This window comes from Myotis daubentonii, chromosome 3 (assembly GCF_963259705.1).
Source record: "Myotis daubentonii chromosome 3, mMyoDau2.1, whole genome shotgun sequence".
NCBI classification, from domain to species: Eukaryota; Metazoa; Chordata; class Mammalia; order Chiroptera; family Vespertilionidae; genus Myotis; species Myotis daubentonii.
In genome coordinates, this window is record NC_081842.1 from 42,844,105 (window position 1) to 42,871,070 (window position 26,966).

Genomic DNA, 26,966 nt, shown 5'->3' on the forward strand with positions numbered 1-26,966 from the left:
GGGCAGAAAATAAGCTGCCCAGTTTGGGGCTTACCAGACACCAGCATCGATTGTATTTGGACACATTGTTATATTTACAGTTTTGCTCAAATGCCATTGCCACCGAACCTACTTAACTGCTACCTTGTGAGACTTGACAAATTAACCGTGTGTAATGATTCAGTGCCAAACCTTAACTAACCTCGTAACATCCTTCCATGCCAAAGCGTAACTAACCTAACCTAACTGAACCTCCCAAACTGAGCTACCTTTGTAGAACCCTTAATAAGTCTACTCTGTAATGACACTCTGAAGAGTGAGCTTGTGTTAGGGCAGTGGTTCTCAACCTTGGCTGCACATTAGAATCACATTAGAATCTTTAAAATCCTGATTTCTGGGCCCCATCCTCTGGAAATTCTGTTTCTTTGTTACTAATGTTGTGGCCCCACCCCATAACAAAGAAACAGAATTTCCGGAGGATGAGGCCCAGAAATCAGGATTTTAAAAGGATTCCCAGGTGATTCTAATGTGCAGCCAAGGTTGAGAACCACTCTGTTGGGGGAACTCATAAGCAGCTGAGCTAGGTGGGTCTCTGTTCTTCATCGCCTCCAACTTTGCAGGAGCCAAGACACACCAAGGAAAGATGGAGGGGGATAGGTTTCCCACCCACCAGCTAGCTGTGAGCACTCTCCCTAGGGCAGTGATGGCGAACCTTTTGAGCTCGGCGTGTCAGCATTTTGAAAAACCCTAACTTAACTCTGGTGCCGTGTCACATATAGAAATTTTTTTATATTTGCAACCATATTTGCAAACAAAGACTTATATTTTTGATATTTATTTTATATACTTAAATGCCATTTAACAAAGAAAAATCAACCAAAAAAATGAGTTTGCATGTCACCTCTGACACGCGTGTCATAGGTTCGCCATCACTGCCCTAGGGCCTGGGACAGGGAAACTCGGATGGTCCTGCACAGATTTCCTGGGGCTGGGGCTGGGGCTGGGGCTGCAGAGTGCCCTGAAGATGTACTCCAGTCTGAGCCCCTGGCTCCCGTCTGGCAGTGGAACCGAAAGGTCCTAAGAAGGGTGGCAAACATCAGGAAGAGCTCCATCCTAGCCAGCTGGTCCCCTGGGCACACCCCATGCCCTGGAAGCAGAGGGAAAGGTCAGAGGGTGGCAGCTGTCCCTGTCCTACCACACCCCCTACCCACCACCCATGCCACAGCGTTGTGCCCAGTACCAGCGGAGGATGGCAGACAGGCCTCACTGACCACAAAGTTTCCCACCTTGTCTGGGAAGTGACTGGGGTTGAACTGTTGGGGGTCTCCCAATACTCGGGGTCATAGAGCACAGAGGCCAGGTTAGGCAAGATGATGCTGCCCTGCACAGAGGAGCTGGTGTGGCCCAGGGGGCCTCAGCTGGCCCAGCACCCAGCCCTGACACTGGGCTGCAGTGAGCTTGGCGAGCCCCCCATGTGCTGGTGAGTCGCCCAGGGGCCAGGGGGCCTCATGGAGACTCCACAGGTGGGTCCTCTCTGGGTTCCCTCCCTCCACGTCAGTGCAGTGGCTGAGCACCTCTACCCTAAAAGCTCCCAACCCAGGCCAGACATGGCCACTGCATTCCTATTTGGGATGCATGGAGAAGCTGTAGGCATGACTGGAGGGGACCAAGTTCTGCACAGGGCAACATACACTGTGTGTGTGTGTGTGTGTGTGTGTGTGTGTGTGTGTGTGTGTGTGTGTAAGAGAGAAGAAATGACATGGCAGACAGACTAAGAGGAAGAAAGACCGAGTAATGAGAAGGAGGGGAGACACAAAGCTTCACTCTAGGCCTGGGGAGAGGAGAGGTAAACCCTAACCCTACCCCTCACTGTTCCTCAAAGGAGAAGTGAGTGATTGGAAAGAGAATCTGATCCGATGGGAGCCGAACGGAGCCAAAGGCTCCTTCTGTCGGTGATTTCTGCTCCTTTCCACATGGGCCCTGGGCTGACCAGGAGGCCAGGGTGGAGCCAGGATGGGGTTGGTTATGGAACCGGGACCTGGGACAATCAGGGGTTCTGAGGAGGGCTCATTTAACAACCACCAGAGAATTAAATCAACCGCCTCTGTGAGGGCCAGGGGACTAGCCATAGGAGTCTTGGTTTTGACAAAGGAATCTTGAAATTAAAAACAAAACTGAGCAGTGGTTAGAGCATCGGCCCGCAGACTGAAGGGTCCAGATTTGATTGTGGTCAAGGGCACGTACCTCTGTTGCAGGCACATGCAGAAGGCAGCCAATCGATGTCTCTCTCTCTCTCTCTCTCTCTCTCTCTCTCTCTCACTCTCTCTCTCCCCCTCTCTTCCACTCTCTAAAAATCAATGGAAAAAATATCCGTGGATGAGGATTAGCAAAATGAAACAAAAACACACAAACCCCCCCCCAAAAAACTCAGCAAAGTTTGGAGCCTGAATCCCAAATAGGAGTTAGTAAGGAATGCAGAATTTGGACACTGTAAATACTTTCAGAAGGCACTTTTTTCTTTGTTTCAGTTGCATTACTGCAGCTTATGGGAGGGGCCTAGTCCTGGTCATCCAGACCTACAGGCGCCCAGACCTGGTCCCTCTATGGTTTTAAGCAGAGGACTCAGGAGGCACATGTTCTTGCTGCTGCCTCGTGAGCAAACATTCCCTAACTATAGTCCCGGGAATTTCCCCGTTTTCCCTGCCTGGGATGAAGTAACCTCTGACTCACAGCAGTTCTTAATACTCACCTTCAGATGCAGAGGCTCCTGGCAAGATGCTCTTTTCCCTCCAAAATCATGTGTATCCTGCTCTGGGCGATGTCCGGGCTTCTTGCAAAGTGACGGACTGATCTTAACTCCTGGAACAGGCTCAGAGCAGAGCCAGTCCAGTACACAAAAAGGCAACTTTCTCTCTCCCCCAAATTACAGAGCCACTGCCTGCGGGGCACCCCCCGGGGACTCTCCACCAGCTTCTTCCCAATAAGTGGCAATTGGAAGTTCATGATCGGGTTGAATGAGGAGAGACAGGCGTGAGACGCCACCGCTGTGTCAGGAAGCAATGCTGTTGTCATCATCACTCCATGGAATATCTGTAACATTTCATGATCTACGGTCAAGCTTTGGTTCCACTTTCAGGAGACATCTCTTGCCCACGTTGCACAAGCTCGGTATTGATTGCAGGCTGCTAATTATCCCCTGGAGCTCTGGTCACAGAACAGCCCCTAGAATCAAATGGGCAGGAATGGACTCTTAAGGAGGACATTTCTAATCTCAAGAGGTAGTACACAGAGCTGAACCCTGGTTCCTTCCTTTTATTTTTTATTTTTTTAAATATATTTTATTGATTTATTACAGAGAGGAAGGGAGAGAGATAGAGAGTTAGAAACATCGATGAGAGAGAAACATCGATCAGCCATCTCCTGCACACCTCCCACTGGGGATGTGCCTGCAACCAAGGTACATGCCCTTGACCGGAATCAAAACTGGGACCTTTCAGTCCGAAGGCCGATGCTCTATCCACTGAGCCAAACCGGTTACGGCCCTTCCTTTTATTTTTTAAAAATATTTTTTTATTGATTTCAGAGAGGAAGGGAGAGGGAGAGAGAGCTAGAAACATCAATGATGAGAGAGAATCACCCATCGGCTGCCTCCTGCACACCTCGCACTGGGGATCGACCCCACGACCCGGGCATGTGCCCTGACCAGGAATTGAACTTGGGACCCTTCAGTCCGAGGGCCGATGCTCCGTCCACTGAGCCAAACCAGCTACGGCCCTGGTTCCTTCCTTTTAAACTTGACCTAAATCGGCACAGCTTCAGACAATCAGGACACGGAGCATCCTGCCGGGCCAGTAGCTAGAGGAGCTGATGACATGGTCCTGTGGTCACATTCTGGGAGACATTCGTCAGACCTATGAACTGCTGGCCAATTACTGCCAAGGACAGTTCAGTATCAGGCGATCTAGCAGATCAATGGGCAATGCAAAACATCTCCACTTTACCTATGAGTTCATTGATTTACGTAGAGAGGTATCTTTGGAGCAACACAAATAGCAGGGAGTGTGGTGGAAAGAGCAAAAACTTTGGATTCAGAGGGACATAAATTTGAAACTCAGTTAAGTCACTTACTGTGTGTTCAGGGCAGTTACTTGAGCGCTCTAAGCTGAAATTTCAAGTCTGTTAAAAAAAAAAGAAGAATAACAGCCCTAGCCTATTTGGCTCAGTGGATAGAGCAGATTGAAGGGTCCTGTGTTCGATTCCAGTCAAGGGCACATGCCTGGGTTTCGGGCTCGATCCTCAGTAGGGGGTGTGCAGGAGGCAGCCAATCAATGATTCTCTCTCATCATTGATGTTTCTCTCTCTCCTTCTCTCTTCCTCTCTGAAATCAATAAACATATATTTTAAAAAAAGAATAACAATAACATCTAAAGGACAGGGCTGTTAAGAAGAAATGTGTGTGGAAGCAGGACTCTCACACCTGATTAAATTAATAATAAATGAACAATCACAACTGGGCAGGGAGCTTGGAGTCAAAAGTGCCCTGAACCACAGTTCTAAGAGTTAAACCAACACAGTCATGATGGAGAAGACTGGGCACCCTACCGTTTTTCCCTATCATTTTTTAAATTATGGAGATCATAATTTTAGCCAACTGCCTCATACAGTTGTACCAGGAGATACACGGTACACTCAAGTTGGGTAAACGAAGATAGATTAGTAAAGAGATTGTTTACAAAGGTGCATGGGCAGGAGTTAGGAAAAACACAGGCATAGAGCTCGCCACGATGGGGTCCCCTTTATGCTCAAGTCTTAAAGACTCAGGAGACATTGTTTAATGGGTTTAATGTGGAAAACCCACCACCAGCCTCTCCATCAACACAGTCACTGCTTTCCCATTTCTACACATTTGCCCATGCAGTCCCCTCTACCAGAAGTGCCTTCCGTCTGCGTCTCCACTCTAGTGGGAGACTTGCTTGCTCTGCTCCCAAATATATTGAACTTTGACAAATTTCATCATTGAGAAGTGAATAATTTCCTGATACCACATTCTGAAAGGGCTTTTTTTTTTTTTTAAATTGATTTGAGAGGGAGAGAGAGAAAGAACAACAACATCAAGTTGTTGTTCCACTTATTTATGCATTAATTGGTTACTTGTAAGTGCCCTAACCAGGGACTGAATCCACAACTTTGGGGTAGGGGGACAACACTCTAACCAAATGAGCTACCCGGCCAGGGCCCCTGAAAAGGATTATTGTGTGGACTATTACCTAGTAGACAATGTTGTCAACAGAGATTTTCTGGAAGATGTAGCAGCAGCTTTCCTCATGCGCCTGTTTCTGAGGGTGACTGCAGTACTGGCCAAGGACAAAGTATTGAAACCAGAGTGGATGGTGGTCTTTCTGTGAGTGTAACTTGGGGTGACTGGGGTGGGTGATTATGGGCATAACCCTATCATGTCTAGGAATGGGTGGGTGACATGTACCTTCCCAAACACTGTTTTTGCTTATCTAAATGTGAATGTGAGTGGTTGTATCACATGGTACATGGCCCATCTTGACCAGCTGCTGGCTCCCAGGAAATGTACATGGAGGTTGCTTTGGGCAAAACCCTCCCATTGATTTCTTCAAGGTTTTGGCCATGTCTCTGGGAAGCAGTTTGTTGAGTTAGTTTGGACAGTCTGTTGCCTGAGGACTCCTATGGCTGGTTTGGGGGAGGTCCAAGGCCTGGAGACATTTTTGGCAGCAGCCCCTGGACTTACATGCTGATATTAAACCTGTATTTTTTATTATTATTTTTAATGTTTTTATTGATTTTAGAGAGAGGGAGAAGGGAAAGAAACATTGATGAGACAGAAACATCAATGGGCTGCCTCTTGCACACCCCCTACTGGGAATTGAACCGGTGACCTCAGTGCATGGGTCGACACTCAACCAACTGAGCCACACCGGCCAGGGCTTTATATTATTTTATTTAAAAAATTATATATATATTACTGATTAGAAAAAGCTAGAAAGGTGGCTTTAAAAAACATTTTATTTTGCTCAGGGATTTGGGAAGGGCTCAGCTGGTGGTTCATCTCTGATCTATGTGACATCAGCTGGGGTGGCTGAGGCTAGAGGTTCCATTTCCAAAATGGGTCCAGGCAGTTTTTGGTTTCTTCACTGCACCTTTCTGCATGCATTACTTTTAATATAAGGAAAAAGTTATTAAAAGAAATATGGCGCACAACAGTGCAGGCAATGATCAGTGTGAGTGAGACTTCAGTTAGCTCAGCCTCTCAGTGCCCCCTTGACTCATTTGCTTCCAATGCTAGGCCCTATTTCTAGGTGATCAATTAGGAAGGAGCTGTCATGTCACTAAGCAATTCCCCCAACACTGGGTATTCTCTTTTCTGGTTTTCCTGAAGTCATTCCTCATAAAGGTTTCTTTTCCTTGATGCCACTTTTTTTTGTCTCTTTGAAGTGATCAAATTCAAATGACCAAAATGGAAGTCTACAACACTTACTTCTTTTTTTTTTCTTTTTTTAAATAAATGTGAGCTGCCCTTTTTTAAAAAAATATATTTTATTGATTTTTTTTTTTTACAGAGAGGAATGGAGAGGGATAGAGAGTTAGAAACATCGATGAGAGAGAAACATCGATCAGCCGCCTCCTGCACACTGCCCACTGGCGATGTGCCCACAACTAAGGTACATGCCCTTGACTGGAATCGAACCCGGAACCCTTAAGTCCGCAGGCCAACGCTCTATCCACTGAGCCAAACTGGTCAGGGCAACACTTACTTCTTTTAACAAATATTCTTTGAACATCCATGTATAGGCACTATTCAAGAGTTAGTTGTGTAGTGTGATACTTATTAGGCTCTTATTATATGTGAAACATAATACTTAAGCCAGAAATGATAAGGTACACAAAAATAAGATCATTTTAAACCTCCAAGAAGTTTAAATTCATGGGCAGAAATATTTTAAAAAATCAACTGTAATATGCAAAGTAAAAGCAAATAAACCTTAAGTAGATGTGTAAGCGAAGGGCTGTAGGAACACAGAGGAATTTGGTTGGAAGAGAAAGGCCTTGTGGAGGGCATAGTATTTGAACTGAGTTTAAAAAGAAAAACATGCTTTTGTTTGACAAGATGACCAGGGATTCCAAGCTGATAAAATTATAAAGACTTAAAAGTGTGAAAATATTGGCCTACTTTAGGAATACTGAGTAGAAACGGAGGGTTGGAGCCAAATAACGCACACCCTGACTGCCAAGCTAAGGAATATGGGCCACTCTACAAGCAACTGTCTGTGCCCTGAAGATTTCTTTTACACCCGTAGTCTCTTTTTCAAAAATTTATTTTTTAAAATTGAATTTATTGGGGTGACACTGGTTCACAAAACCATACAGGTTTCAAGTGTACAACTCAACAAAACATCATCTGCACACTGCATCGTGCGCCCATCACCCAAAGCAAAGTCTCTCTCCGACCCCAGGTACCCTCACTTAGCCCACCTCCACCTCCCCCACCCCCCTTTCCTCTGGCCATCACCACGCTGTTGTCTGTGTCTATGTGTTATCTATATGTTTTTTGGCGAATCCCTTCACGTTCTTTCATCCAGTCCTGAGCACCCCCGCCTCCTGCCCCAAACAGCTGTCAGTCTGCTTCAAGTACCCATGCCTGTTTCTATTTTATTCATCAGTTTGTTCATTAGGTTCCACATAGGAGATCATATGATACTTGTCTTTCTCTGACTGGCTTATCTCACGAAGCATAATAACCTTCAGGTCTGTTCATACTGTCGCAAAAGGCAAGCCTTTCCTCTTTTTTTATGGCCAAGTAGTATTCCATTGTGTAAATGCACCACAGCCTCTTTCTACCAATGGGCACTTGGGCTATAAAGTATCTCACCAACTTGCATTTTTGGTTTCCATATTGTCAGTAGTAAATACAATGGCTCAGAGAGGGGCACCAAGGCAGGGAGACCATGAGGCTGTAATTGTATTATGAACAGAGGGAAGGAGAAGGGTGTGGTGGTGATGCATAGGACCTGGAGTGACTGAATTTATTGGGAAGGGGAAGGAGAGTAAATTAACCCAAGGCCTCTAGCCTGATAGACTCCAGAGGACAATGGTACCACTAAAGAGGCACTGATTTTCAAGCAGCTGTTTGAGGCACCGGCGATGCCCAGTGGAGGCACTTAGCAGGCAGCTGGAGGCTGGTTCCCAGGAGAAGCCAAGCCCACAGTGGAAGCTTTGTCACTACACCTGTGGGAGGGAAAGAATCTGTGCAGAGAGAAAAGGGAGTGGGCAGAGGCAGGAAAAAGCTTTCCTTTAAGAGGGCAAAGCAGGTTAAGAGAGGTGGGAGGACACCCGCGGTGAGAAGAGAGCTGACAGGAGGGGGAATGAGTCCCGGTGCAGCAGAGCTTGAACAGGACAAGGACCAGGAGGCCCTTTCGCTGCCCGTTCCCCTCTGGGAAGGTAAGTCCAGGCGTCAACGGAAGTGCGTGTTCATGTCCGTGCCGTCCAACAGGACCCCCTGCAGCGATGGGCATGTTCTGCATCTGTGTCCGACACAGTAGCCGCAGGCCACGTGGCTCCTGAGCACTCGACATGTGGGAGGAAAATTTTAACTTTAGAGTCAAGCCTCTGTGTTTCCAAGGCAGCACTTTACGAAAAGGCTGGGTTCAGGGGATGAGCCCTGCTGATGGTCGGCAGAACCGAACCGGTACCAAGCAGGTTAAAAGCTTCTTGGCTGCATTCAATGCACTCAATCGGGAAACTCCGTAATGATGACCCTTTTGGATGGGTACTTCATTCTCAACGAGGTAAGCTGAATGAATTGGCCAAAAAGGCAGTTATGTTGTTTGAATTGCTGAGAACCCTTAACCAACTGTTCATTTGAAATATATTTCACCACCACCGCCCACCTCGGCCAAGCATTCACCCTGCCCACAGCCAACCCGCTCCTTGGCAGCCCGGGAGCTGTATTTGGTGACAGTCTTAGGGGCCAGGGCCCACCCGGGGATGTCAGGCCTGCTGGGCCCCGTGCCCCTGGCAGCCAACCGGCTCTGCTCCTGGCCCTTCTCAGATGTAACTCCACCGCCGGATACGCAAGAGCCCGCCTCTGGGATTCCCGTCATTCAAAGACACCCTGCTCCCTTCCCAGAGAACTAGTTTATACACCAAGAGTTTTATAAAATCCAAAATAACTTTATTCACTTTTCCAGGTTTTTGTTTCCACAAGGTGTTCAGCAAACATGCTAAGGCAACAGAATGTCTAGTTGGTCACGACATGCAACGCTGACCATTCAACTGATGACAGCAGCGACCACGCCCACCTGAGCTGCTGGCCCCACGGCACAAAGGGGGTTTGCAGAAACACACCGAACCACACGGCAATCAGCAACCTGAGGTAGGTCTCTTTACAGTACAAAGACTTCCACACCAGTGCGAGACACTGAGTAGCAAGAGCTGCTTGGCGTCGCAGACTTTGGGGAGAGGAGGAGACTGCGACATCTGCAGTGAGAAAAGAAGACAGACCCACGGAATCCTGAACCCTGTCACTGAGCTGTGGCGGCGCAGACCAGGCAAACGAAGAAGGACCCCCGGAAAAAGCAGCGGTCGGCCCCGGGGCTGGGAGCCGACGGGTGTGGGAGCCGGAGCTCTGTGCAGTGGCCAGCGTGCGGAACCTGAGGCAGTGGGACACTCTGTGAAGAGACTCGATTCTTGTTTAGAAACAACAGCAAGAAGAGGAAGGCCGGGAGGGAAAGGGCGGCGGGGGGCTTTGCCCCACTGCTCTCCTGACGGAAACGGGGAGGCGACACCAGGACAGACGGCAGGAGCCCTGAGAATCCACGGCGCCGCCCCGGCCCGGAGTGGCGGTGGGGAGGCGGCAGAGGGGGCCGCTGCAGGGCCCACCGTTGCCACACGTCTTCCGTTTCGGACACCCAGAAAACCTGGCGCCATGAAACAACCAGCTGGCAAAGAACAATAGGCTACCCTTTCTGTCGTCTAATAGCAAAACCGGATCTCCAGTGCAGCAAACTGTACAAAAACGATAGAAAGGAATCTGCACTGTTATTAGCACAGTGCTCGTTTTAATATAAAATAAGCAGCTTACATTTTCACTGTAAATATAGGCTATGTACAGGTTTATATATATATATATAGATATAGATACAGCTACACGTAGAAAGCTTCATTATAGGCCTCTGACACATTTATAATAACGGTTCCCTGAACCTTTTAGAGTGCAATTAAAAACAAAAACTAAAGTCTGTTTACATGAATCTGGAGTCAACACAATAATCAAAATAGAACTCTCCCTACAAGTGAAACACACAAGCCGATCCTGAACTGCTGTGCGAAAGGTGAAATCGGGAAAGGCAAGGTTTCGGCTGGACAGGAAGAGCGCGGGCCCCGGGACGGCGACGCTCCAGAGGGAAGAGACGGAGGCGGCGCGGGAGGAGTCAGCCCTTGACAGCGACCTTGTTCTCCGTAGCAGCAAACATGGCATAGAACCGGGAGCTGTCATTGGACAGAAGGACCGATGGGGTGTCGAACTCCACTACCTGCAAAGGAAGGAGACGGCGTCAGGATGTGACTCGAGGACACACTGTTCAGGAAGGGGGGCAAGCCCAAAAGCCCCTTGAGGATGGAATCAGGGTGACAATGCGACGAGCCCTGCCGTGTCCACATGGGCTCCTTTTTATTTTATTGTTTTTAAACTAACCAGGGTACCAGGGAAAGGTTGGAGAGCAACACCTCTAGACCCCCCTTTGCCTAATTCATTCAGCCCTAGGTGTGCAGGGATCGATCGACAAGATAGTACAGGCTGTGGGGGGACCCACGGCAGCACAAGTCAAAGGCTTAGCAGGCAAATGGCATCTAGTTATGCAAGCTGATCTAAACCTATAGATGGAAAAGGAACGGCTCAGGAGGCCTACTTGGCAAAAAAATAAAAAATAAAAGGAAGTGAGAGTCCTGGCTGGGTAGCTCAGTTGGTTAGAGTGTCATCCTGATACACCAAGGTTGTGGATTCGATCTCTCCAGTCAGGGCACATACAAGGGTCAACCAATGAATGCATAGATAAGTGGAACAAATGGATGTTTCTCGCTCCCTCTCTCTGTCTCTCCGCCCCCCTTCCTCTTTCTCTCTAAAAATAAGTAATATATATATATACATATATATATGTATATATATATATATATATCTCCTATCTAATAAAAGAGAAACATGGTAATTAGCGTATGACTGCTACCCTTCCCATTGGCTAATCAGGGTGATATGCAAATTAACTGCCAGCCAAGATGGCGGCCGGCAGCCAGGCAGCTTAAACTGAACATGAGGCTTGCTTGCTTCAGTGACGGAGGACTGCAACATTCCCCACCTGCCTTGCCGGTGGCCTCTGAGCCTGCAGTTTAAGAAACATTGTAACATATAAAAGCTAAACAAAACCCCAGAAACCAGCTTTCAGCCGGCTGGGATCTCAGAGCTGGAGTTGATACAGAGTTTCGATTATAGAACCGAAACAAACCAGATACCTGCTTTCAGGAGCGAGGCCTAAGAGCTGGAGCCTCAGAGCTAAAGGTGGCCCAGAATAAAAAAGGAAAAAGAAAAAAAGGAGCAGTTGGGAGCTTCAGTCCCAGCCTGAAAACAGCCCTCAGCCCCTCACCCAGACTGGCCAGGCACCCCAGTGGGGACTCCCACCCTGAAGGGTGTGTGACCAGCTGCAAACAGCCATTATCCCCTCACCCAGGCTGGCCAGGCACCCCAGTGGGGACCCCCACCCTGATCCAGGACACCCTTCAGGGCAAACCAGCCAGCCCCCACCCATGCACCAGGCCTCTATTCTATATAGTAAAAGGGTAATATGCCTCCCAGCACCGGGATCAGTGTGACAGGTGGCAGCGCCCAAACCCCCTGATCACCCTGCGGCTCTGTGTGTGACAGGGGGCGGGGCCACAACCCCCCAACCCCACGGGCCCTGCTCTGTGTGTGACAGGGTAGAGCCATAACCTCCCCATCGGCCCTGCCCTGAGTGTGACAGTGGCGGCGCCCCAACCCCCTGATCGGCCCTGCTCTGTGGGTGATAGAGGGCGGTGCCCCAACCCCCTGATCAGCCCTGCTCTGTGGGTGATAGAGGGCGGCGCCCAACCCCCCCCCCCCCCCCCCCCCCGCCCACAGGCCCTGCTCTGTGTGTGATGGGGTAGAGCCATAACCTCCCCATCGGCCCTGCCCTGAGTGTGACAGTGGCGGCGCCCCAACCCCCTGATCGGCCCTACTCTGTGAGTGACAGGGGGGAGCTCCTCAACCCCCTGATGGGCCCTACTCTGTGAGTGACAGGGGGGAGCTCTCCAACCCCCTGGTGGGCCCTGCTTTGTGCGTGACAGGGGGGAGCTTCCCAACACCCTGATGGGCCCTGCTCTGTGCGTGACAGGGGGGAGCTCCCCAACCCCCTGATCGGCCCTGCTCTGTGCGTGACAGGGGGCAGCGCCCCAACCCCCTGATTGGCCCTGCTCTGTGCATGACAGGGGGTGGTGCCACAACCTCCCCATTGACCCTGCCTTGAGGGTGACAGGGGGCGGTGCCCCAACCCCCCAATCGGCCGTACCCTGAGCGCGACTGAGGGTGGCATCGCAACCTCCCAATCCGCCCTGCTCTGTGCATGATGGGGCGGCGCCCCAACTCCCCAATCGGCCCTGCTCTGAGCCCGACCAGGGACTGCACCTAGGGATTGGGCCTGCCCTCTGCCACCCGGGAGCAGGCCTAAGCCAGCAGGTTGTTATCTCCTGAGGGGTCCCAGACTGCGAGAGGGCACAGGCCGGGCTGAGGGACCCTCCTCCCCCTGCCCCCCCCCCCCCCCCCGAGTGCACAAATTTTTGTGCCCCGGGCCTCTAGTATATATATATTTTTAAAAGAAGTGAAGCCCAAGCCAGTTTGGCTCAGTGGATAGAGCATCAGCCTGCGACTGAAGGGTCCCAGGTTCAATTCCAGTCAAGGGAATAAGCTCAGGTTGCAGGCTTGATCCCCCAGTAGGGGGCATGCAGGAGGCAGCTGATCAATGATTCTCTCTCATCATCGATGTTTCTACCTCTCTCTCCCTCTCCCTTCCTCTCTGAAATCAATCAACAAAAATAGAAAAAGAAAAAAAGTGAGTAAAGGATAAACTCAGTCAATTATCCAGTCCTATGATGGACTTCTATGCAGTCACTGGAAACCATATTGCAGTAGAAAAGTGAATGACATCCTGGTAGGACCTGCCTCCCAGGATGTGGCTGACAATGCCACATACTTCCCAGCCCCCCTTTTGCAGGGCAAAGGCACGGACACACTTTTGGCAGGAGATGAAAGGGGAGGTCTCCGGGGCGCTTCTAGGAAAGGATCTGCCCAGGGGAGACAGGCCTAAGGACAAAGCATCCTTCCTTCGGACTGGCTGCAGGGCAGGAGGCTGGTGCTAGAGCAGACACGGCACTAAGTGCGGACAGGGAGACACTGGCTTTCTTCAGAGACAGGCAGGCTGTAAGCAGGCAGATATGGGAAAGGAATGAAGGGCAAAGGACAGTTTAGGTAGGTGGAACTGTATGAGGAGACACAGAAGATGGAAAAGCTTAGGGGATGCAAGATTACCTATGGCTAAGAGCACTTGTAAGGAACGAGAGGGAAATGAAGGGGGCATGGCTGGGCCAGGTTGTGGGGAAGCTTGGAATGGCAGGATACAAGTCTGGCACCCCTACATGATGGCACAAAGCAAAGGACACCTGGTGGCTGGTCTCACCACGCCTTGGGCAATTGTTATCTATGTGAATTAGTCACTAACTACACTTGCTCGCTGACCTAAGTCAGTGTGCCCCTATTTTCAAGCAACAAAATAACAGGTAGTAAAGCAAAACAAGAACCCAGGAGTGCCTCAAATTCAGTGCCTTGTTGGGAGGGGCTGTCTCTCTCTCCAAACCGACTGGACTAGAGCTGCTATGGCTGCTTTTCTAAATGTTCAGAACCACCCTCAGATGCCAACCAGCCCCGTCCTCCCAGACAAGGCCACATGCCTCAGTACCTGTCCCTGGGCCAGCACCATAATCCTATCAGAGCCTAGGACCGTATGCAGGCGGTGGGCAATCGTCAGCATAGTGCAGTCGGCAAACGCTTCTCGGACGGTCTCTTGGATCAGTAGGTCTGTCTCCGTGTCCATGGCAGCTGTGGCTTCATCTAGAATCAGAATCTGCCAGGGAAGAGAGGAGAAAGAGGATCCAACCAGTTCCTTAAGCATTCTGGTTAATTTAGATTTTCCTAAAAAGTATTTTAGCATTTGAATTTTATACCATACATTACTTATGATTCTTTCTCATCATTGATGTTTCTATCTCTCCCTCTCCCTTCTTCTCTGAAATCAATAAAAACATATTAAAAAAAAAACACACCCCACCCATACACCCAAATTGTGTCAAGGTTAATCAAGAAACACCTCTGGGCATTCTCTTAAAAGTGCCACTGGGCTGGGAGCCAGGAACGCCTTCAGACCACGTGCCACAGGGAAGGGTGCTCCTCCACCTCCCTGTTCTCTCCTGTCCCTCCCCTCCCCCCCCCAGCGCCCACCAAACCGCCGCACCTTGCAGTGACGGAGCAAGGCTCTTGCTATGCATAAGAGCTGGCGCTCCCCCACGGAGAAGTTCTCCCCGTTCTCTAGCACTTCAGATTCAAGTTTCAGAGGTAGCTGAGCAATCTAGGAAGAAAGAAAGTAGAAATGAGAAGGGTCCAAAAGTGAGGGGGAAAAACACCCTAGCTTTTGCCAAAAACCCAGTAGCAAAGGTAAATTATTCTGGAACAGAAGGAGGAATACTAGCTGAGAACCTGGCTCACCTAGAAAGAAGGTACAGGTGTGATGGTCACGTGACCAGGACCCAGGTTTTCTAGGACCCCCTATTTCAAATATACTATTCTGTTAGTCTCCTACTCTCAAAATGTCCCAGAAATTCCAATATTTTCATGTCCCCAAATCCTGGCAGATAGTGGTCCTAATTTTTGAGCCACTGAAAAGTTGGTCGTGCAATAGGAAATGGGGAACATAAAACTGCTGTCTTTCTTTAGTCTAAAGCCCTAGGCCCACGGCTGTCAAACTTTTCTTTTTGTAAGCTACGCAAGCTAGTCTTCAAATGAAATTACTTGAGAAAGCTCAATCTAAAAGAGAGAAAAGCAGAGCTGATCTAGTTGAGTTAGGGCAAGGGATCCTGAGTTTGACTTAAGCAAAGGCACGGACACCCTCCTCCGGCGAGGGATATCCATCTGTCGACTGTGGCCCCTGGAGGGCCTGCTGAGCACCCCGCGGAGATCTGTGCACCCACGAGCCTACTGCGTGCTTTCTGCAGACTCAATAAATGATGTATCTCTCGCACACAGAAAGATACTTCAAAAGCCTGCTGTACTGTTATGATTAATAAAGTAGAAGTTAATGTAAAAGCATTACTGAATTCTGAGTAGTTGTCATGGACATGTCTTCAGTCAACGGGTGGGAAAAGGGTAATATGATCATGGGCATGGGGGTAGAGGGAGGAGGTGGAGGGCAGGAAATATCCACTTTTATGCCCTTTCTGGAATGTCTGGGAAGTCCTGCTCAAGAGTGTTCCTCCACAGATACCCTGGAAGTGGAGGACAGACCAGGCTGGATGGAAGCAGCCGGGCAGGCTGGGCAGTGCCCACAGCATCGCTCGCCCTGGCTTCTTACACATTCTTTCATGTGCGTCCTCTCCAGGGCGTCCCAGATCTGGTCTTCTGTGTACTGGCTGAAGGGATCCAAGTTTGATCTAGAAAGAAACACAGAGGAATGTGTCAGGGATCCCTCATGTACGCGCCACACTGCGAAGGCTGTGGGGTCAAAGTCTAAACAAGCACGGGGGGGGGGGGGGGGGGGGGGGGGGCGGGCGGGGGGAGGCTTACACCCCCTCAGGTCACAGAGGGCTCCTCCCCTAAGCAGCCAGAGGTGGACGCTGATGCCTGCCCCAGGCAGGACGATCTGAGAACAGAATTTATTCTTTATAAAATGTTATTTTTACTTTTATAACAGTTATGTACAAAAATTAAGAAATATAGACATGCAAATCACAAAACACAAGCCAATACGTGTTTTCATCATCTCTAGTCAGATCCCTAGAAACAAAAGGTGTTAGCATTTTGGCATACATGCCAGGTTTTTTCCTAGCACATACATGTTAAAATACATCTCCCTGCATGCACAGGGAGACGCTCTCTTCCTTCCTATGCAGCAGGGGGAGAGCAGGGACCTGACAGCTAGCTGACCTGGAAAACAAGCTGACCCAGCGGAAGGCAGAGGGAATGAGAGAGAGGAAAGGGCAACCGAAGAGGAAGGACTTCATTTCCTCTGGTTTAGAAAACCAGCTTGAGGTCTATTCCTGTTTACTGTCCCCACAGTATCTGCCGCATGGAAATCACAGACATCAAAATAGGCCTAGGCATTGCTGGGAATGTTACAGACGGGACAAAAAGCTCTCTGCCATGGAGGACGAGGGTAGGGCAGTGGTGGGACATAAATTTGGTGGAAATGGGATGTTACACTGACGTGGGGAGTCTTGTCTCAATCTCAACATGAAGTTTTGTAAGTCTGGCAATCGGAAAGGATTAAGGTACAATTTGCTTTGCTCCTAAATCTTGCTCGGCATATGGGAACATCTCTGGGAGAACCTCAGCTCTGTGCCATGTCTGTGCTCATGTCTAGGGTCACTAACCCCAGGCATGCGAACGCAAGCAGGCTCACATCACGGAGGAGCGCTACTGGAGCAGAGGTGATGGCAGACGCACAACGCGTCCGTTCCTCTAGGCCGTTGCTGGGAGGCTCTGCCCGACCCTGCTCTCTGTGCCGCGGGCCCTTTGCACAGGTGCTCTCCCTCCGCTTGCAACATGCTCACCGTTCCTCACCCTTGTACTGGAGAGACGCTGGTAAAAGCTAGGACTCTGGAGCCAGACTGCCTGATTCCTATACAGTGCCTGTCAATCACAACTGTGTGCGCTTGGCCAAGTCAGCCCTAGCTACTCTACGTCCCAGTTCCTCAGGTGTAAGACAGGGTAAAGGACCACCTCCTCGAAAGGCTGTTGTGAGGACTGCGTGTGCACACGTTTCATGTGTGTAAAGCACTTGTGGGAGGCCTGCGGAGGGCTGGCACTGTGTATGTGACAGCTATTATGACCGTGGTTTTACTTCTGGGCTATGATTCCTTCTTGTCCTTCAGGTCTCAGCTCAGATGCTGCCTTTAGGAAGTGTCTCCTGAGCCTTCACGCCTGGATGAGGTGTCTCCACGCTCACCCTTAGGGCACGCATCACCCTGTCCCTTTGTCTCTCTGCCCACCGGTGGCACAGGATCCCTGTCTGGATCTTGTTCACTGTTGAATCCCATGTACACCATCTATTTTCTGTATGAATAAAAAAGTTTATCCCTATCATTATCTGACTCCTAATAAGAGGTATTAATATGTCACTATTTTTTAAAAAACACTGTATATTTTTATTGATCTCAGAGAGGAAGGGAGAGGGAGAGATAAAAACATCACCGATGAGAATCTCTGATTGGCTGCCTCCTGCACACCCCCCACTGGGGATTGAGCCCACAACCTGGACATGTGCCCTGACCAGGTATTGAACCTCCTGGTTCATAGGTTGATGCTCAACCCCCACGGAGCCAGGCTGTCACAACTTTTAAGTACTTTCAGTAATAACAGAGGCAAAGAGCAGTTCGTGGAGGTAGAGTGTGTACACACAGAGAATCCGAACAGACTGGGGTCAACCCTTGCTCTGCCTCCTACCACCCGCGTGACTTTGGACAAATTACTCCTCGGTTTTCTCTTCTGTGTAACAGGGACATAGCGAAATGGCTTGGTAGGTTTAGAGTATGTGTACAGTGCCTAGAACAGCGAGGATACTCAATAACTGGCAGCTGTTAAACTGCCAAGGTCCATGTGGACACATTAGATGCCTTGGTTCCAATACTGGTGGTTTCTAACCCATATAGTCAATGCAATTTCCAAGGGACACAATCATCCCAGGAACTTGGAACACCAGGACCAGAAATCGCTCTGATGAAGTCCTACCTGTAAACGGTCTGGATGGGGAAGACTGATCTCTACAGGGATGCCAGCTAGGAAGAGCCCTCTTAATTAAAGAAGGAGAGGCGGTTTGTTGATCATCAAAAACTGTGAAATTGCCTTTTTATAAGACAGTTCCACAGGGACTAAGACTGTCAAAAGGAAAAAAGAAAGACAAGAGCCACACTGGCCGGCCCCTCTAAGCGTTCTTTATATGTTTTAGCTGCACGTTGGCATCTCAAGGAGATGTTCTCACCCACAATGCTGGTTAATGGTGGTGGAGATACATCTCCAAATTCGGAGTCTCAGGAGGAAGCTGAGGAAACAGCTGATCATCCTTCCCTTGCTGCGAAACTCACTGCATAGGCTTCCTAATTTTCTGAGGAAAGCAAAAGAGCTCCAGAAGCTGAAATGTTGTTTGGGAATTAGAAGAAACCTGAGAGATTAGAGGAGGATAGAAGTTCTCGGTGTCTATCACTGATTTAAAAAGCAAAAGATTACAGCCTGGCCGGCACGGCTCAGTATTGAGCATCGACCTATGAACCAGAAGGTCACGGTTCAATTCTCGGCCAGAGCACATGCCCTGGTTGCGGGCTCGTTCCCCAGTGTAGGGGTGCAGGAGGCGGCAGGTCAGTGATTCTCTCTCATTATTGATGTTTCTCTCTCTCTCTCCCTTTCCCTTCCTCTTTGAAATCAATAAAAATATATCTAGAAAGGAAAAAAATAAAGGCAAAATTACAGATGGCAGAAATGAAACATGATTTCCAAAGTTTGCACAGCTGATGCCAGAAGCAGCACTCTGAGCTCAGTAACTAAACTCAGGGCATTAGCACACCAACTACTGAGCTTGTTCAAGGAGCAACAAGTCTCTGGAGCTGATAACAAATGGCCCCGATTTCCGCAAAAGCTGTGCTTCCACGATGTTCTATAAACACCAGCTGCACACACCAGCAGGTCAGTTCTTTACCACGAATTCTAGAAGCCCCTGATTCCAGACCCATGTGAAGGGCTGTCAAATTCTCAAATGAACACAGGCCTCTTGGTGCCAGCATATTCAAGGGAAGTCTAAAGTTTAACAGGCCTTATATCCTAATGCTCTTCCAAATGATGATTAAAAAATTAAGAAAAGTATGATTTTGTCCTGAGCTAAAAATTATAAGGCCAATTTTATTCGCAAAGGTACTCCTGTCATGTCTGAAACTAGAGAGGTCTATAGGAAGGAAGAGCAGGTTTGGCAATAACTCCCAATTTCTTAATTTTAGGTCTGAGTCTTCAATAAATTCTAATTCTCTTCTGACACTGCTTATTTGACCTTGTTATCTCAGCACCCAAAGGGAATGACTGGATCAACAGGTCCAGTCTGTACTGTCCAAATTCATCAGTGTTCTAGAGAAATGCCAAAATAAACGCACCCAGGAGTGTTGACCCTACATGAAAGTAGGTGAGAATTCAGTTTATCTACCAAACCTCCCTGAATGAGTGAGTTCAAATGCCATTCAGACAAGTGTGAACCCTGCCCTTGGTTATTCGAAATTAGATTAGTACCACTTTTGGGGGGGGGGGGGGGGGAACTGCTCAAATTAAAGAGGAAATGGTAATATTACTTTCAGAGTAATTAAAAAAAAAGAAGTCCTGCCCTAGCTGGTTTGGCTCAGTGGATAGAGTGTTGGCCTGTGGACTGAAAGGTCCCTGGTTCGATTCCCGGTCAAGGGCACATGCCTGGGTTGTGGGCTCGATCCCCAGTAGGGGGCATGCAGGAGGTAGCCGATCAATGACTCTCTCATCATTGATGTTTCTATCTCTTTCTCCCTCTTCCTTCCTCTCTGTAACCAATAAAAATATATTATATAAAAAAATGAAGTCCTATCTGGGTTGCTTATATAGTTAAAATTGTTTTATTTAGAAAGAGAAGCAACATGAATAGGAATAGACACAAATAATGGAAACCCATTGTTTTTAGGAGGCAAAGCTTAAGGCTAAAGGTAGGATAAATTAAATGGGATTCAATATACTAGTATTTCCTTCTTTTGATTTTAACAGGTCAAGAAGAATTTTATCTTTGGCATGCTGGCAGATTGCAAGAGAGAGAGGCATCATTCCAGAGCATTAAAGGTGGGAAAAATACTGGAAAACAGAAAAACATGAGTAGTAATAATGCCTGGAATTGCGACTTAGAGTGCACCAAGGAGAGGAGTGCGTGAAGGATGGAGGGAGATGGTGGCGAGGATGGTAATGGCTCTACCGTCTATTGAATGTCCATCATTTGCTAGGCTCTGTGCTTGTATAATTTGTATGAATTGATTCACTCTCGACAATAACAGGTCTTAATAACATCCCCATTTCATGGATGAGGAAACAAGTTTAGGAGTGTCAAGTAGCTTGTCCGAAGTGGCAGAGAAAGATCTGAGCCCCAATCCCTCTGACTTCCCCACCAGCATGCAACAGGCCCCCGAGCCCTATTGTATTACTGAGGTGCCCTTCGCAGTGGAAAAAGCACTAGACTGGGAGGTCACTAGATCTCGGTTCCAGATGGAGACTCTAACATGCCCTCCTGGCCTTGAAATGAGGCACAAACACACGGGCGCTCAGGTCCTCACCTGACAGTGCCACTGAACAGCACTGGCTCTTGAGGAATGATGGAGAGTTTGCTTCGGAGGTCAGCAAGGCCAATGTCACTGATTCTCACTCCGTCAATCTTGATGCAGCCTCCAGACAGCTCCACCAGGCGGAAGAGGGCCATGCCCAGGGAGGACTTCCCTGATGAGTGAGACGTGCAGAAGAGCAGCCCATTAGCAACTTACGAAACCCGTTTATTCTCAGGGCAAAATCATCTACTTTTCTGTTTCTATGCAGACATCATTGCAACTGAGTAACTCAAGAAATTATAAAATGATAGCCAGAAACAGAAACACACACACACATACACACCACCACCACCACCAAACAGAAAACCGGATGAATTTTCCTGAACTACTAAGCATATACATTTAAATCACACAGCTCAGTCTGAGAAGGAGTGGGCAGGACCAATACACTCCCACGAGAGTAAAATGGGAAAATGCCTCCTTTTCACCTTAGGAACAGGTGCACAGTGTTTAATGCTTCTCAGCAAAATGAGGAGAACAGAGGTCTCCTGGCAAGGAGCGAGGGCAAACTGGAGGACAAGATGCCCTCTCTCTTTTGTCCCTTTGACGTAGCTGAGAGAGAAAAGACAAGGCCTTCCATCGCTGTAGCAACAGCTGGGGGATGGAAGAAGCTGGGTAAACACATGGGAAGGAGGCTTTGGACTGAGCCAACGAGCGGCTGGAGGTGACTCTGCCCAGACAGGGAACTGTGGCAGAAAAGCAGGTTTGGGGGCTTAAAACAATGAGTTCAGTGTCACGGTGATAAGCAGAACAGCTGTTCTTACTTGAATCTTCATGTTAAGTTATATAAGTAATTCAAAATCACATCCATCTCTCATAATGACTACTGTTATTTATGACACATTTCCTTTAGTCTTTTTCTCAGAGTTAGAGCATACTAGAGACATGCTGTTGTAATAGCTTTTCCCATTGAACATAACATAACAAGCACTCAACCATATTATTAACTTGTCAAGATAAAAGTTTGGTGGCTGCAATACAGCCCATCCTGTGGATGCACTCTAACTCATCCAGCCCTCTAATGTTGGATGTGTAGTTTACTTAAAACGTATTATTATAATGTTACTAGACACCCGGTGCACGAATTCGTGCATGGGTAGGATCTGGCCGGCCCACCCTGATCTGGGCCGATTGGGCCAGGCCGGCCAGGGGAAGGGGCCGCGGGTGGTTGGCCATCTGGCCCCGCCCCCTGGTCAAACTCCCGGTCAAGGGGAAATTTGCATATTAGCCTTTTATTATATAGGATGGCGTGTGTCAGAGCTCAAACTTTGCTCCTACCTCAGATGACTTCCTTGGGATAGATTCTCAGAATTGAAACTACTCTGTCAAAACATATAAACATTGAAAAGCTCTATCCAATGTCCCCTGCACCCCTGAAGTAGCCTGACACAGAGCTGTCTATCTACTTTCTTGCAGCTCAGGCCCATGGTTTAGATTGAGAACTACAGGATTTCAGCTGTTAGACCACACTTCCTTGGCTGCAAGATGCCCACCCTCTTCCTGTCTCCACGCTCTGGAAGACCTCTCACGAGAGCCTTAAGACTTCATCTACTCAGTGGTCACTGAGGGTATAACTATCCTGCCTTGGCCGAGTCTGCAGCCGTATCCCTGCTGTCAATATTGTTCCCTCATGGGAACCTAGAGAAATGTCCCCCTGCCTAAGGTAGGACTCCTCCATTCCATCTACCAGAAATGAGTTGGGAACCTAAGCCCAAGTAGCAAGACAGATGTTAAGAAGGCCTTTTCCTCCTAAAAGTGACTGGCTGTATTCAGGATTGGGGGGGCCCTGGTGAGTGGCCCCTTACCCAGGAAGTGGGTGGGGGGTGCCACGGGAGCAGTTTAAGATCCAAGCTTAGAAAGGAATGGGGCTCAAATAAGAGGTTATTTTGTTCCATCCTAATAAGCGATGCCTCGGTTGGAGCACCTGGACTGGGAGGCTTCATAGTTCTCTGAATCTCTGACAGAATGTGCTGGTGAAAAGGGCAAAGAAGTGCTCACAACCACAGCAGGGCCAGGGTCCAGGGGCCTTGGAAGAAGCGAGCTAGGATTAAAGTCTAGCCTTTGTAAGTCAGGCTATTTATGATTATTTTATTTTTGTTTGTTTCTCTTCTGTCACTACTTATGGTTTACTCAAGTGTTGGTGAAATTTTCAGTCTGTCTTACTCGTGTGAAAGGGAAATCACAGAAGGGTCACCAGTCAGAGCTCTCAGGAGAGCAGGGCACCGCAGGGAGCCTGAGGGGGAGAGCAGAGCGAGAGCCGTGGGCAGCCGCCCTCCCTGCTGAGCATGCTCTTGCCAGTGCAAAACACCTTCCTGCTTTGACATGAAGTAATTCCTCAAACAGGGAGCAGGAAATGACTTTTTCTTTTCTTCTTGGCAGGTTCTTTAAAGTAAATTGGCCAGAAAAGATGCCAGGTGTTTTTTTTGTTTGTTTTTTAAAGGTAAGGGAAAAAGCTAGAAGAATTTTGATGAAAAGGAACATGGAGCCCAGAAAGCTACTGAGAACTGCCTCAGAGAGACCCCTATACAAGGGTAAAAAGGGGAAAGGAGACAAGACACAATTCTGAAACGTTATTCAGGAAGGAAAGAAATAAATTACTGAAGTCTTGACCCTAGGAACCGAGGGTCAATGCACTTCTAAGCATGAGTGAAATGAAACGCCTAAAGGGAAGGCCTATTTTCTAGTTATGTGCAACTGATGTCAGAACAAGAAACAAATTTCTGTCTTCAAAGGGACAGAGGGTCCCTGTTTAGAGCTGGGTTGGCCTCTGATCTAGAGGAGGCCACCCGGGCCATACATCACAGAGACCACGGACACCGGACTTCACAGAAGGAGGGCGTCCACTGCAGGCTCTTCAGAACAGTAAGCCCTGGCAGCAACCTCGGTGCCCACGACTGGAGCTTATCCAGTATAAACCGCGGCGACCCATAAAACCGGATTCCGTATCATGCTGCACAGACATCACGCCAGGACCAGTAACTGACATGGGAAATACTTGCTGCTTTTGAAAGCAGGCCATGAAACAGTGAGTGTAAAATGACCTCATTTTCATAAACGTATTTGTTGATAGAAAACACCTGGAAGATATCCACTAAAACGTTAACACATTGTATGCGGGAAACGTGTTTACACGTTTTACGTATTTATACGTTCTACCAGTGTAGTAGAGTGCGGGACACGCATTAATACGTTTTTTATAGACTAGCGGTAGAATGCGGGTAACGTATAAATACGTAAACTAAAGTTATCGTAATTTTACTGAACGTTGCCATTTGCGCAAAAAATGAGCAAAAATGGCCCGCACCACCTGTTAGCGCGCGATAAAAACCACCCGCAAACAATGTGTTAACAGTAATTATCTCCACGCCGTGGAGGTATGGGTGCGTTTCGCCTTTGTAATTTGCCGTATGTTCCACGTGTTCCACAGTGAGAATGTGTACTTTTATGACTGGAAAAAACACGAAGTGTTAGCAAAGCAGGGTTGAAAATAAGCCTAGAGAAGTGGTTTCAGTGAGACCTGACACACTAATCATGCATGTACTGGGGACCTGGTTTGAAGGGAGGTGAGTGATAGTCAATAAGCAACAAGCATGGGCAACAAACTGAACCCCGACAGGGTCCTTACCCGACCCCGTCCGCCCCACAATGCCAATCTTCTCCTTGGGTTTGATGGTGAAGGACACTTTCTTCAGGACCAGAGGCAGATTTTCTTGGTACCTCATCTCCGCGTTCTCAAAGGTCACCTCTCCTTCCTGGGGCCAGTCAGGGGGGGGAGCCTTGTTCTTAATTCTGGCAGGTGCTTCCAAAGAGAGAGTCTGGGGAGACAGAGGTCAGACAGAGAAGAGGTCAGCCTGGCCCAGATTCCGGGGGCTTTGTCACAGAGAAGTTAAACCAAGACAACCATAGCCCCCCCACAGGAGCAGTGGGAGCCCTAGCCCCTTGCTGTGAAAGATCCCTTGGCAGTAAATGCTTAGATAGGGACAGAGCACCAGGGCTACTCATTCTGCAGTGGCTACTGCTATGCAGCAGCTGAGCAGGGCACTGACTTTCAAACTGCCTCCTGTCTTAAGGAATTCTTCCACAAAACTGCCTTGGAGGCCAAGGGTGGGGGCATAAGCCCTTCTATTCCTCTTCAACCCTCCAGTTTGTTTGAAAATATTACACTCAAAACAGGACTCTGCCATTTGGAAACCACTGGCTTAAACCCAAAGAAAGGTAACATTTATTGAACATGTAATCAGCCCTGGCTGGTGCTGCTCAGTGGTTGGAGCATCGCCCCATGCACCAAAGGGCCTCAGGTTTGATTCCCGGTCAAGGGCATGTACCTGGATTGCAAGTTAGATCCCCGACCCTGGTCAGGGCGTGTGCAGGAGGCAACCAATAGGTGTGTCTCTTACATCGATGTCTCTCTCTCTCTCTCATTCTCTCTCCTTCCCTATCTTCCACTACCTATACATACAAAAGACTAAGTGACCGACTGTACGTCTGCCCAACCGTCAGGTACATATGACACATACAGCTCTCGCTGGCGCCAATCGCTCGCGTGAGCTTTGATCTGTCATCGATCATGAATTTGATTGTTTTTGTTGACATTCTGAAGCTGAAAGAAAGTGGTGTCGTCGACAGAATGTGTCTGAAGACCAACTATTGGCATAACGTACCTCTGACACTTCTATTACAGAGAAAGGGCGATATTAAAATATTTACTTTAATTAATTTCCTTTCAATGTGCACCGGGCCACTAGTCTCCAAAATAAATGGAAAAAGTAACCATGGGTGAGAATTAACAAAAAATGATAATAATACTGAACATGTAATCAGATCCTGGCATTCTGACATATCTCAGTCAATCCAGGAGAAACAGACTCTAATCCCAATCCTGCCACGAACAGCTGTGTGACTGGACACATCACTTCTTCACTCTAGGTCTTAGTTTCTCATTTGCAAATTGTGGGGACTGGGTTAGATAATCTTGGAAATCCATCCCAGCTTTAAAATTCTGTGTTGTAATTACAGCTTGTAATTTTTGTTATCAATAGTCAAACCTTGCAATGTTTTAAAACTTTCTAGCGACTAGTCATGGGGCTTACAGCCTTACAGGGAAGTAAGGGCCAAAGACTACTGCTCTGGGGGGTGAAGACTGAAGTTGAACGCTCCAAGCTGGAAGGGTCCGTGTTGGGACAGGCATCCAGGTTGAGGACTGGCAGTGGGGAGCTAGTCCTCAGAAATATGACTGGTCTGTGCAGGATTTACGCCGTACCACTGCCAGTCCCCAACCTGGGGCTGACTACCCACCCCCGCTCCCCAGCCAGAGACTCTCACCAACAGCGAGTAAAGCAAACACTACATATTCGTATATACAACCATGTATCATCCACAGACCAGAGCACTGGGCAAAGAGGCTAGTGGGTAAACCTAAGGAACAGCCATTAGCAGACACACCAGACTGCTTTGTGCCATTCTTTCCCAGAATCATCATTCGTAAGTCTGAGAAATATCCTATGACTCATGAGATCCATTGTCAAAACAAGCCAGTAAAGCATGTCTCCGCGAGAAAATGCAGTTTACATAACACACTAGTTCGCAACTGAATGGCAAGTTTTTCAACACTATGCTTGTTTTATTTATTCAACACTATGCTTGTAAGTCATTATTTGGAACTTGGAATGTATTCTTCCCATGTAAACAATGATATAAATGCTGACAAAGCCCTGGCCTGTTTGGCTCGGTGGATAGAGCACCAGCCTGTGGACTGAAGGTTCCTGGGTTTGATTCCAGTCAAGTGCACATGCCTGGGTTGCAGGCTTGATCCCCAGTAAGGGGCATGCAGGAGGCAGCCGATCAGTGATTCTCTCTCATCACTGATGTTTCTATCTCTCTCTCCCTCTTCCTTCCTCTCTGAAATCAATAAAAATATATTTAAAATAAAAATAAGTGCTGACAAAGTCTCTGGCAGTTCACAAGATCAGAACTCCTAAGAACTGAGTTACATTTGAGAATCCTAACCACTCATGGCTCTGCTTCTCTCTACAGAAAATTGCTTTCAGAGCTCCAACTAGGCGCTGCCCCATGGCAAGACTGCAGGGTTCCTAAGGGAATGTGGGAAGAGCTAGGTAGTCTCAGTATTGACTACATTAACTGGGTTTTAAACAATGACTGCAATTTATTTTTTAATATATTTTTATTGATTTCAAAGAGGAAGGGAGAGATAGAAACATCAATGATGAGAAAGAATCATTGATAGGCTGCCTCCTGCACGCCCC

The 26,966-nt window shown here is 48.2% G+C and overlaps 1 protein-coding gene across 1 annotated transcript in view; it reads right to left on the reverse strand.

The window, feature by feature from the left end:
* Positions 1-9,156: 9,156 nt before the first annotated feature.
* The window catches only part of ABCC5 (ATP binding cassette subfamily C member 5), an 87,665-nt gene continuing 69,855 nt past the window's right edge, over positions 9,157-26,966 (reverse strand). Inside the window, exons 25-30 of the mRNA XM_059687181.1 lie at positions 24,329-24,518; positions 20,656-20,815; positions 15,690-15,768; positions 14,577-14,690; positions 14,025-14,189; positions 9,157-10,538 (exon numbers count right to left, since the gene is read on the reverse strand). Of these exons, the coding sequence (XP_059543164.1) occupies positions 10,437-10,538; positions 14,025-14,189; positions 14,577-14,690; positions 15,690-15,768; positions 20,656-20,815; positions 24,329-24,518 (810 nt within the window). The 3' untranslated portion in view covers positions 9,157-10,436. The remainder of the gene's footprint in view (positions 10,539-14,024; positions 14,190-14,576; positions 14,691-15,689; positions 15,769-20,655; positions 20,816-24,328; positions 24,519-26,966) is intronic.